This window comes from Patella vulgata, chromosome 5 (genome assembly GCF_932274485.2).
Source record: "Patella vulgata chromosome 5, xgPatVulg1.2, whole genome shotgun sequence".
Taxonomy (NCBI): domain Eukaryota; kingdom Metazoa; phylum Mollusca; class Gastropoda; family Patellidae; genus Patella; species Patella vulgata.
Window position 1 is genome coordinate 21,671,523 of NC_065883.2, and position 13,022 is coordinate 21,684,544.

Below are 13,022 nucleotides of genomic sequence, written 5' to 3' on the forward strand. Positions count from 1 at the left end.
TCTGTACACGGACATGTCGAGTTTATCCCTGATCTAAAAATAAATTAGATTGATTTTTTGTACGTCTGAGATGAATGACATTTTCATTTTGTATCCACTTATATGGACGTCAAAAGCTTTACTTGTTACGATTTTATTAATTTAATAATAAATATAATCTTTTTGCATCTAGTTCTTATTTGTCTAAATAATAAACATTCGTGCTGTGTATTTTTTAAACCCCTTCGTCAACCTTTAAAATTTGCACAATCGTACAATATCTAATTTTTCACTGCTTAATCCACGCGAAAATTACAAAAATTAATTATTTAACAGTTCATTAAGAAAACAGAATCAATATATTGGAGGTGGAATAAACACCAGGCTTATATGCAATCTGATGAGAGAGAGAGAGAGAGAGAGTGAGTGAGAGAGAGAGAGGGAGAGAGGGTTTAACGTCCGCTCGACACAAATTCGGGACTAACATATGGTTCAATTTATTTCAATAATTCGCCTGCGCGTAGGTGTCTTTAGAAATGGAAGGAAACCGGAGGACCCGGAAAAAACTCATGAGGTTACACAGGTGATCCTACTCCTTGTAACGTACAAGCGGGGAATGGAAACCATGACACTTGACCCCCACCCTTTGATTAAAAAGAGAGTCGTCAAACGATTTCTGACCACACCCCATTCAAATCGCCTGCAAAGGATGTAAGTGAAACATTTTCGGACATATCGCGTTGGAGACCGTTCGAATGGGATGAAAAACCGAGGTACCATATACACATTGGGGTGCACGTAAAAGATTCCTTGGCAGTTGGCAAAATTTACCTCAAAGCAAACTGTATGCCCGTCTTCATTAGCCCAGTCGGGGCAGAACAGTAGGACGTTAAACCCCATTTCATTTCAATTCCCTTTGATAATCAGAGACATTAAGTATATACATACTCTGTATATTGAAATCATTTCCTAAATAGATGATTGTATGTAGAATGATTTTATAATTAACAAACATAGTCAAAGAAAAGTTTAACATTTTCATTGACGAACCATTTTGCGGGATGTATGGGGTAATTCTTTGCGGAAACAGACATATCCCAGAAATCCATAAACCATATCCTGTCTCTAAGTTCAAACAACTCTGTCTTTAGTATATGTATGTACACCTTTCCTAAATAGTCATTCTTTACTATAGGTTTATTGTCAGCGTCATAAAATGCATGCGGACCTTTGATAGCGATTTTCACATGGGGTTCCTTTTTCAACAAATTTACTATTGTATCCCTTAGGGATCTAACTTGCGACACAAAAATGCTGGTATGAAAAAACAAGAAATGCAAGTACATATGAAGAATGACAAAATGTTTTCCCTGAACATGTATCGCTTCCAGTCGTTTTTGAAAACTGATAATATTCGCAATCGCATCCATGGAATTTGCAACAGAATATGGGAAGCCGTGAAGGCCAAAAGTAACTTTGTAATTTAACTCCTTGTCCAAACACCTTCTTCCACTCCTTTTTGTTTTAGACACACTGTCATATATGTCATTGGAACAGTTCGTTATTTTAATAATAGATTCATACCACTGTCTAACAGTAGAATCCCCTATTAAGGTTATTGTTGTATTGGTAATACATCTGCGCAAGCTGCGGGGGGTTATCGTTCTTTGGCAATACGAGGGGTACCAGATATGCTTCTTAAAGTGCCCTCTCGGGGCCGTGTCTGTCCAGGTAAGCGATTTCTTAATGTGACTACAGTTTGGCAAGTTGATCATGGGACCTAAAAAACAAAACAAAAACGGAATAACAAAAAAACAAAACACCCAAAACACTCAACAAAACAAAAAATCAAAGACACGAATTTTAATTTTTTTTAAAGGAAGTACATATCTATTCTTTGGGCCCTAATATGTACGAAAATGTGTCAAAAAGCAGAAGTTATATGAATCTATTTAAACTGATTTACATTCATTTTTTAAAAAAATTTATTGTAAATTATAATCAGTTTTCTTCGAAGAATAAGTAAAAAGTCCAAATTGAATAGCAGTCGCTCACGTCTGGTTAGTCTAGTACAAGTTTTAAAATTGTTCAATGGGGAGCCATGGTGGCGCTCTAGCATGCAGGTCGCGGGTTCACTCTCGGTGTTCATAGGAATTTTCCAACGTGGTTTCCCTGTGTCAGTGGTACAGGATGGAGGGCCTGGACAATGACAGCTGCCTTGTCGTTCGGATCCCTTGGCAGTTGGAATTCAATATAAGAGTAGGCCGTAGCGCCGCTGTCCGGGCAAAATGTCACACATAGCACACTGTATGGCGTTATGCCCGACTTCATTATCCGAGTCGGCACTGAACAGTAGGACGTTAAACGCTAAATCCCATTTCCGTACACGATCGTCAGCTCTGTATTAAAATTTTAACTTACCATTCTCTATATGCACTGTAATGGAATCTTTAAACATTATTAAACGACTTTTTCTGAAAAATCAAAATATTACATTTAGCAGAAGCTTAACTCGTGTGTAATTCTTGGGCGTTTCTTATCTTTAAAAGTGTAACATCGTTTTATTTCTGCCAATACTATATTAATGATTCGACCAACTCGACAAGTCATTTAGTTTAAATAATATTTTGAATACAGTTTATATGTCTCCATGGCGCATAGCATGCATTAAAAACATCTGGGATTTTATATTTTAGCATTTAGCAATACTCCTTCAAGTTGTTGATATTTAGCCTTTAGCAGATAGTATCATCTAAATGATGAACTCGTAGTATAGGAAATAACGACACCTTATCACGAAAAATTGAAGTCGAGCAAACCCAAAGGATATGATAAATAAACGTTACCGCGACAAGAGCTTTCTTTCTTGGGTTGTCATAACCTGCTTACTGTATCGAACCGTATAAACTTCCTTCCAATCAGAACAGTTTAAATTATGGGAATACGGAACGCCACAGTAATAAGGGTTGGAGTTCAATTTAGTAAAATTGCATACATCGTGGACTAAAGGTATATCAGAAAACGGCGAACAGAAAGTTAATTCCCCACTATCTTCATTTTTTGCATATTTTGCAATTGAATATCTCATTACTTTCAATTTTCGACGATTGTCCAAAAGCACTCTCGCTTCTTCGCGGGAGAAGGCAAGGGCAGCCTGTATGGAAGCCTCTCCTGACCAAAGAGCTTTCAGCCTTGCACGATACGTTCCATTGTTGAGATCTGTTACTTCCGCTGCACATGATGAATCACTATTCGCCATCCATACTCTCACGTCATCACCACCACGCGTTTTGGGTTTTTGATACCCATTGTTCATCTGTATTAAAATGTCTATTGTTTCACCCAAGACATAATAAACACGTTTTGTTGTGAGCACCGAATATTTGGGATTTGATATGTCTTCTATTTTCACTAATGGAGGATCAGCCAATAATTTCTCCTCATTTTCTATAAAATATTCATCCGCCATTTTATCATCTACCTTAACAAAATTCTTAGCAGGGAAATTATACATCTGCAACAGCAACCGTTGGTATGAAGCAGGATTTCCGTAACCTTGTAGATTTCGTTTATTAAATGTTTGGAACTTGAAACGTTTTTTATCCTGAACCTTTGTTTCACCAGAAGTAAACTTTATAATTTGTTTAAATGCGTATTTACTGTTGAACCTGAAAATAAAATAATAACGATTTTCCAAAAGGTAAATGAATTAATGACAAATAAGTTTCTGGTAACCTTTTGGTCCTGGGGTTAGTTTCTATTCAGTAGCTTTATCTTATCATTTGTTTGGTACCGCTTAATCCCTTGAGGAAATTAAATTCTAACTAAAAGGATATTATGTAATATTTGTTATTCAACCCTTGTATGACCAGTTTCTTCGCTGCTGTTGTTATCTTACATAGTACACGTGCAAGAGACAGGGCCACACATATTGAACGATAGCAGCGCCCAAAAAGATGGTTGGCCAGCCATATTTAATAAGTTGCTGTGCAATTTGCTGGTAGCTAGAAATATAATTCTTTTAAATATAAATATGTACACAACGTGAAGTCAAGTGAAGTCCACATTGGGTTGAATAGACTGTATAACTCTGATCGGTATACACAACCTTTAAACACCCTTTTTATCAACAGAGATCCTATGTAAATAAATAATATTTATTTTTGTCGATAAAACCATCTAAACGAAGCTATTTGCATTTACCTAAGCATTCAACGCATAGCTAATTAATGTCTAAACTAAATGTATTGTTAAAGGGACTATCCTGGTTTGAACAGAGTCTCAAAAGCAAAAGTGCGATTACATATGAAATTTAAGCGCCAAAATATAAAGAAGTGGTGTATTTACCTTGTCTCAAAATTTCAGCTCAAAATATTGATTCGTTTGGACGTGAACGTCAAAACTGCTTATCCAGACAAGTAACCCTTTTGAGATTTCGGGTCAATTTTTTGGGGGGTGACCTGATGATCGATTCCCGTTTCTTTAGAGGTCTATACGCTGAATGACTCGTGTGCTGTACTTGATAACGAAAGGTAAATTTCACCTACACTTTATTTTTATATAAAAAAGGCTGGTTTTATCCAGACAACAGCTTGGGACACCGGTCTCCATTTCCAGATAAATACTGACGGGTTTAAGTTGATTGAAAACGTATCACATATATTGAGTTAGTTGCTCGGCCCTAAGGTAGAGGATTTTAAGGGATTCAGCACAAATTAAGCAGTTTTATTCTCCAAAATATTATCGGGATTGGCCCTTTAAAAGTTATATACATGTACGTATATTTCAAAAACCTGTTAGTAACGAATATTATTATCAAAAGAACTCAAAAAGTCTTCAATTCTGGAGCGTAAACATACCAAAACAAATCACGTAACCAAGATTGTATTGTTTTTTAAATCAAAGATTTGTTTATGCCCAGAGTTGTAAAATGATAAGCCCCTATTAATTTTTTTTTTTACCAATAAATATAAGCGCGAATAATAGTCATCTAATCGATATTTAATTCTTTATCCAACAATTAATGAAATATATTTACTGAGATTTAGGAAAAAAGTTAGTTACGAGAAATGAATATATTGAATATTTCATCCAAATTGTTATTGTGAGCGGAGTTATGGCAGTTTTTTGTGTTTTTTTGTGTTTTTTTTTATTTGTTTCGGGTTTCAGATAGCGGACAAATTATGTGATTATCAATGCATCGCTATTCCAATTAGCTCTCTTGATCGGGGATCACGTGGCTAAGTGGGTAAGACGCTGGCTCGCTAGCCTGGAGGTCGGGTGTTCGATCCCTGCATTGACCGAGAAAGTTCATCCAGATTTTAAGGTGTGGTTCTCCCTTGTCAGTGATGCAGGACGGAGGGTCTGACAAGGTCCCGTGTACACATTGGCGTGCACGTAAAAGATCCCTTACCAGTTGTATTTCGATATAAGAGTAGGCCGTAGTGCCGCTGTCCGGGCAAAATTTCCCTCATAGCACACTGTATGGCGTATGCCCGTCTTCATTAGCCCAGTTCGGAGCAAGGTAGGACGTTAAACCCCATTTCATTTCATTTCAGCTCTCTTGATGACCGAATACTTTGGACCAATATCACCAAACACTGAGATAAAAGTACAATTATTTGGATACAATTATTTGGATAACAATATGTTTGTTTGTGAAACATACATTATGTTTTCAGTGTTTAACCGTTCCATTTATCACTGGGAGCCACAGTGGCTAAGTGGGTCAGATGCTAGTGTAAAGGTTACAGGTTCGCTCCAGGTGTTGGCCGAGAAAGTTCACTGAGACGTTCAGTGGCGCAGGACCGAGCAAGACAGCTGTCTAGTCGTTCCGATGGGACGAAAAACCGACGTCCCGTGTACACATTGGCGTTTGCCCAGTCGGAGCAGAGCAATAGGACGTTAAATCCTATTTCATTTCATTTTATTCACGGACATCTTTCTGAGATTTCGTCTTTAAATCACTGATTTCCGAATCATGTCAGTTCAGATCGAACGGATTTAAAAAAAACCCAAAACCCCCCCCCCCAAAAAAACCCACTTTAAAGCCCGATATTTCACAAAAGAGACATCAATGTCACTGAAAAACTTTAATATAGACAGCAGCTCATATTTAGTGAGATCAGTCATTTTCTTTCTGCTCAACACAAGATTCCGGACAGAATAAAATAACACATACTTACGCTAGATAAATAAAACATATAACTAACAACAACAATACTGCAAACAACTGTTTCCTCATCTGAAAACACAGGATAAAAATGATTTTACATGCTGTCATTCCGCTGAATATATCATTTAATAAAACCACTGCTTGTTAGAAACGTCCCTGGTAAATACAGTTTGCATACGAAATCGTAAGTTACATTTTTTCTATTTCATATTAGGTAAAGAAGGTGTGTCGTCTTCACTTTCTGCTTAACAAGATCAATTCAATCTCGTACCCATCATGAACAATAGGTATGAGGAACCTTAATATGGCAAGAAATTGTACTCTCTTATTACGATATACATTAATCGGTTGAACTGAAATAAAATAATTTTATTGAACACGGGATCCAGATGTTGCAATAATAAAATGGCCGGGTTCGGACTATGAAGAATATTAAATAAGTACCATATGTCTTTAAATGTCAATAATATATATATATATATATATATATATATATATATATATATATATATTATGAATACTAAAACACTGGCGGTAAATGTAAATCTATAAATAATTTTAACTATGTGCATTTGTTTTTAAAGAGTTCTTAAACCAAAAGAATAACCAATAATATGTACAACTGTGGGACTTTTAGTTATACGATATAACTTATCCTCGTTTAATAACAAAATGAAATGAAATGGGTACGTCCTACTGTTCTGCTCCGACTGGGCTAATGAAGACGGGCATACGCCATACAGTGTGCTATGGGGGAAATTTTGCCCGGGCAGCGGCAAAATGGCATATACTTATATCGAATTCCAGCTATCAAGGGATCTTTTACGTGCACGCCAATGTATACACGGGATCTCGGTTTTTCGTCCCATCCGAACGATTAGACAGCTGTCCTTGTCAGGCCATCCGTCCTGCACGACTGACAAGGGGAAACCATGTCGGAAAATCTATTTTCAGAAATTAGGTTTTGTCTGATAGCGACATATTTCTTTTCTCAAACGAAAGAGTGTTTAATCTCATATAAATCATGCAATTATGAATGTGCCAGGGAATAAGTAATATATTGAAAGATGGATAAATAAATAAATACTTTTCGTTCATGCATTACACGATAACCCGTATTTTAACTTTTAAATCTCTTCCATACATAGCATGACGTATTCCCGTCTTGAAGGGGCCGCTTGTTACAGAGAAGTAGTACGTTAAACCCCATTTTATTGCACTTTTGAACCGATCCTTAGCTAAACGACATTTACTTTTACCTAAATCAAAGGTGTTTAGCTGTTTTAACTGTACACGTAAGCCCCCGGAAACCATATTTAGCAGCTTATACACGATCACAATATTAAAATTTAATATAATGTTAAATAATATGTATAGTTTCCGTGGTGTATAGAAAATCTTAATCTTTCTTCAACGTGAAAAATACACGAAACATAATTCTGGTCATGGGTGGGCTTTGTGGGCGGGGGGTGGTGTGTGTGTGTGTGGGGGGGGGGGGGGTGGATACTTCTTTTGAAAATCTAACTGTAAATGATGTTTTCTAGAGTATATCCAGGGTATAGCCACGTCGCCAAAGACTGTAAACCATCAATCAGATAATATTTCAAATGACAGTCTTACCAATACATAAACAAAACTACGTAAATTCCAGACTAAAAAGGGTACGGTACCCTGACAAGCAAACTTCTTTAAGGGATACCGGGACTACTATACACACAGGTTCCCTCTCAGCCCACCCCTGAGTCTGATCATTTTTGGGACATATTCCTGCGTATAGCTAGTTTTCATTTTTGAGTGAAGTCTGTATCACTACCGGCCCGGGAATGTACAGCGCGGTGGGCACTTAATCCGATATGTACGTTTGTTTGTGATTATTGTGTCTTGTCCGTAGATGTTTTGTGTAATTGTGTGGGGTGCAGTCCCCCTGGACTTACTATAAATTAAAAGATTATAACATAAACACAACAGCAATATGTCATTATAAGGTTCGTGATAAAAAAATCTTACCGTATATATACGTTACGACGATGGGATTGATTATGATCCTTTTATAAAAGTGTTGTTTGGATTCATATGAGTGTTTTAAAAAAAATCAATTTAGTTTGTCCTGGCTAGTATTCAAGTATTGAATATTATACATTATGTTTATAACATGATCGATGGTGAATAATGAAATGGTTTAAACTGATAACATAATAACACGAAAGTGAAACATACGTTATGCACGAGCTAAATCTGCCTATTGCAGGCCTTTCTTTGGGTCCGAAATGTTATCTAAATTATTGATTAGACATTAATTAACAAAACAAGATCATAATCAGCTCTCGATGCCTTGGGATACTCGATATTTTAACTAGATTAGAACATTTAAAACTTAAATTTAAAAAATGGGAAAGCGAGACTAAGTCTCGAATATACCAATGCCCTGGTTACTGCACAATACGGGGATCACGTGGCTAAGTGGGTAAGACGCTAGCTCGCTAGCCTGGAGGTCGGGTGTTCGATCCCTGCATTGGCCGAGAAAGTTCATCCAGATTTTCCGGCGTGGTTCTCCCTTGTCAGTGATGCAGGACGGAGGGGCTGACAAGGAAAGCTGTCTAGTCGTTCGGATGGGACGAAAAACCGAGGTCCCGTGTACACATTGGCGTGCACGTAAAAGATCCCTTGGCAGTTGGAATTCGATATAAGAGTAGGCCGTAGTGCCGCTGTCCGGGCAAAATTTCCCTCATAGCACACTGTATGGCGTATGCCCGTCTTCATTAGCCCAGGTTAGGAGCAGAACAGTAGGACGTTAAACTCCATTTCATTTCATTTCATTTCATTTCACTGCACAATACACACATCTTGTCAAAACTACAAAAACTGATAACTTGGCTCAGAATAGAGTAATTTGAATGAAATTTTCAATATTTTCATTTTGCATTATCTATTTTTGAGCTGGTATAGCAAGAATGGTCAGCTCTTCATCCAAATCTTACATAATGTATATTTAAAATGTTTGTTTCAGGAGAGTAAAATGTGCGGTCCCAACATCTCTTGGGACAATATGTGTTAATGTTATCGATGTCACAACATCCTACTCAAGACACTATCTTCCGAAAAGTAATACATTATTAAACCCGCGCGGGAACCACGGTGGCTCAGCAGGTAAGACGTTGCTCGCTTACCTGGAGGCTCCGTGTTCGATCCCTGCGTTGGCCGAGAAACTTCAACGGGATTTTCCGGCGGGATTCTTCTTTGTCAGTTGTGCAGGACCCATGACCTCACAAGGCACAGCGTATAGTCGTTCGGATGGGACGAACAATCAAAGTCCCGTATACACTATTGCGTGCACGTAAAAGATGCCTCGGCAGTTGGAATTTGATATAAGTGTAGGCCAGAGCGCCGCTGTCCGGGCACAATTTCCCCCCATAGCACCGTGTGTTGCCGCCTTAAACTCCATTTCATTTCAATAAACCCCACGCGTTTGTCATTGAACTTTTTTTTAAATAGATAAAGAGCGCAATTGCGGATACACCCAATTGTGGTGCAGTTCTGTGATAATAATAAACTAAGGCGGAAGAGCCTGCTCATTATTTTTAGCGATTTTATAATTTCGTGCACATTCCTTTCACATTAATCTGTTTTCAGTTAAATATGTTTAATGTATCAAACTAGGAAAGATTGACTTTTGTTCTGCAATCGCCCCCACGCTGTTCTAAACACATTTAATCCTTTTGTGACCTGGAGGGGTCCTGAACAAATTGACGCCTGGTATAAATGATAATTTGTCAAGAAGTTTTAGTTTAAAATTAATCACGGATAGGTCCTGCTAATGGTACAGGCCATGAGTTGGTATTTAAAGGACAATATTGGTGCCAGTCATTATCACAGATGTGATAGAGCTGGTTAAAGACATTCCAAATATATATTTTAACACAGAAATCATTGCTACGATATATAACTGACTGATGTGACGAGTGATAACGGATATACGGGCGAATTTCTGCTTTTTGCTCACTAATAATTTTTTCGAAGACCAAAAGTTGTTGTGTGAGATTGTGAGAGGATATCTGACAATTCATAAAAAGAATTGACTGCCACTAGATAAGTGAACACAAAAGAAAAACAGAAAAAAGTCCGTGAATTACCATGTTTTTATAAGGTATTGAATGAATATAAACAAGGGAATGTACGAACTATTTCTATTTTTTCCCGTGTTCTCCTATCTAATGACATTCAATTACTCTATTGAATTGTCAGATATCCTCTTACAGTCCCATATAACAACTTTTGGTCTTCGAAGGAATTATTAGTGAGCAGAAAGTCGACCGTGTATCTGTTATCACTCGTCACATCAGTCAGTTATATAGAGAGATCGCTCGTGTATTCCTTTGGCGTTCGTCACTTCCGATTCAGGAAACCTGTATTACTCAGCTATCGTAGCAAGGATCTCTGTGTTAAAATTATATTTGGAATGTGTTTAACCAGCTTTATCACATATGTGATAATGACTGGCACCAATATTGTCCTTTAAGCCTGACATTCTCCACTGGTTACAGATCCGAAAGATCGAATAAACGCTTTTATCCTCCTTCACTTTTTTAACTTTACATTTTCAACTTATGACCGGTCACTATTCACAAAGACATGACCTGCTGATATGCCGTATGCTATATGGGCATTGTGCCTGGACAACAGAGCCATGGCATACTCCTATTACGAATTCCGACAATCAAGGGTTCTTTTACGTGCAGACCAACGTGTACACGGAACTTGATTTTTTTTTCGTCCCACCCGAACGTTGTTTGTTTATTGCTACATGTATATATGTATCTTTCAATGTTACAAACGTCATACCATCGTATATATAACTTATAAATTCTATATGACTTGATCCAGCTTTCCTGTATCTTATTTCAACATTATTTATATATCTGTAAAGCATTGCTGTTGCTACATTGTACAACTTGCCAGTTGAAACTACTAGTTTGATAGTGTACTTCGCTTTCTGTATACTTTAATATCGTCGATTGTTCTTGGCGATGCTGGCGCTTGTTTGTCTTTAATATTAGAATATGCTTACCCTTTTGAGAACACCCGACATCACGTAACAGACCGACAGGTTGTAGTTTTCAACATAAACTACATACACCGTAAAGTTGTTAAAGTTATTCGCTAGCCTACTTGTGAGTGACCCGGAAATCTGTGCTTTACAACATTATGTCGAGTGGCCCGCAGGCTCAATAATTTGTACTATATAAACTGTAGTGCAGGCACGCGGATAAAAACAGCGTTTATGAGAACAGTGCTCTCACGGGTTCGCCCGTGCACTGTAGGCAGCAAACAGTCGTCCAAAAAAGACATTCACGTGACAATAATTCATTTACTTATTTACCAATAAAGCCATGTAAAAAATTCTTCTTTACTCGTTGGACTTTTAAAAATAAGTAGTTACGAACTAGATTAAAATTTTGGCTAAAACTCGGCGATTTAATTTCTAAGTTAGTTGATTGTAACCAATGACGTATACATTGTAACGGTTCTTGGTTCAAGGTCAACTCATGTAGTTTCGCCCTTTTTCTATCTTTTAAACCCACTCTCGCGGCAACATACCGACACTGCAAGACTGTGAAAGTTACTTTTATTTAAAAACTTGAGACTGGAAATTAATTGAACCAAATGTATTTTCCCTAGTCTCGATTAATCAGACGTGTATGATTAAAATAAAATTACGGTACTGGTCACAAGACTCGAATTCAAATCATTTTAGGGCGCTGCGAATTTGGCCTCCGGTTTTGTTTGTGTCAAATTTATGGCTATGCCATTATTCGTGTTTAGTATTCTTATGCTTTCGCGCCTAAAAACTGCATTTGCAATTTCTAACATGGTGGTTACAAAACGTTTCATTTATTATAAATTCAGCAACAACTCATTTTTCTAGAACTGAAATATAACTAAAAAAGGCGCGCATTGACTGTTTTATAATTATTAAAAATATGAAAACGCGACACAATGCGTAAATTGTGCGTCTTACTTTCAAGAACAATAGCTATAAAACAGAAATTCCCAGATTGATACATAATACGACACAACCAACCATAAGTGGTAATTGAAACACAAAGAATATATTTAAACTTAAATTAATCTAACATTTCACTAAAAGATCCTTATTGTAGAACTTCCAATTTATTAAGTAGTCATTTTCATGCCGGTTGTTTTTAATAACAGAATTTTCCCATCATATAACAGATCAAAGAATTTTTCGAGACGCATTGTCACGTAACGACTTCTATTTTTAGATTATCTGGCGCCTCAAAGAGCCCAACCATATCAAAACGCATGCAGTTCCACCTTGAAATGGGTTCAATTGATTTACGGTTTATTCTATAATTTATAACACAGTCAGAGCGCAATGTGTAGGAGTCGCATTTTTGACTTCTAAGTAGATTCTTACAAGGAATTCCGTATGATAAGACATTTGGACCACTGTTGCCGAACCGATTTGAAAATGATTTCGTGTGCTCCGTTTTTGATGTGTATGATTTTTATATTTGTGATAATTATTTGAAACAAAATAGGATTATCATAAAGGATATACTGTATAACGTCTATAATATGAGTACGACAAGCACTCGCTACATATATTGCGTTTGTAAACCACGAAATTAACGATAGTCTATTGCACGTAAACGTTAAAAAAAAATCAGCTCAAGCTAACTGATAAATACAGACAGCCTCTCTCTCTAACTAAGGGTTGCACACACGTACAAATGTTAAATCCAATCGTTAATTGTACGTAGGTAAAAAAACGAAGAATCCCGGGTGCGGAAATTAAGAATTCGTTTTTCAGAGCAAAATTTGAAACGCTACTTGGGCGATCTTTTCC

The 13,022-nt window shown here is 37.0% G+C and overlaps 1 protein-coding gene across 3 annotated transcripts; it reads right to left on the reverse strand.

Moving 5' to 3' along the window:
* Positions 1-158: 158 nt before the first annotated feature.
* Positions 159-11,345, reverse strand: LOC126821107 (NXPE family member 4). 3 transcript variants are annotated; one of them, XM_056101277.1, is made up of 5 exons: positions 11,220-11,345; positions 6,165-6,223; positions 3,461-3,647; positions 2,401-2,453; positions 159-1,759 (listed from the first exon to the last, which is right to left on the reverse strand). In XM_056101277.1, the coding sequence occupies exons 4-5, from the start codon at positions 2,435-2,437 to the stop codon at positions 984-986; spliced, it is 813 nt and encodes a 270-aa protein (XP_055957252.1). In that variant the 5' UTR covers positions 2,438-2,453; positions 3,461-3,647; positions 6,165-6,223; positions 11,220-11,345; the 3' UTR covers positions 159-983. The 3 variants fall into 3 exon arrangements, with proteins under 3 accessions (XP_055957252.1, XP_055957251.1, XP_050405389.1); XM_056101276.1 differs by having other exon boundaries at positions 3,071-3,647; XM_050549432.2 differs by having other exon boundaries at positions 2,826-3,647; positions 11,220-11,339.
* Positions 11,346-13,022: the final 1,677 nt, after the last annotated feature.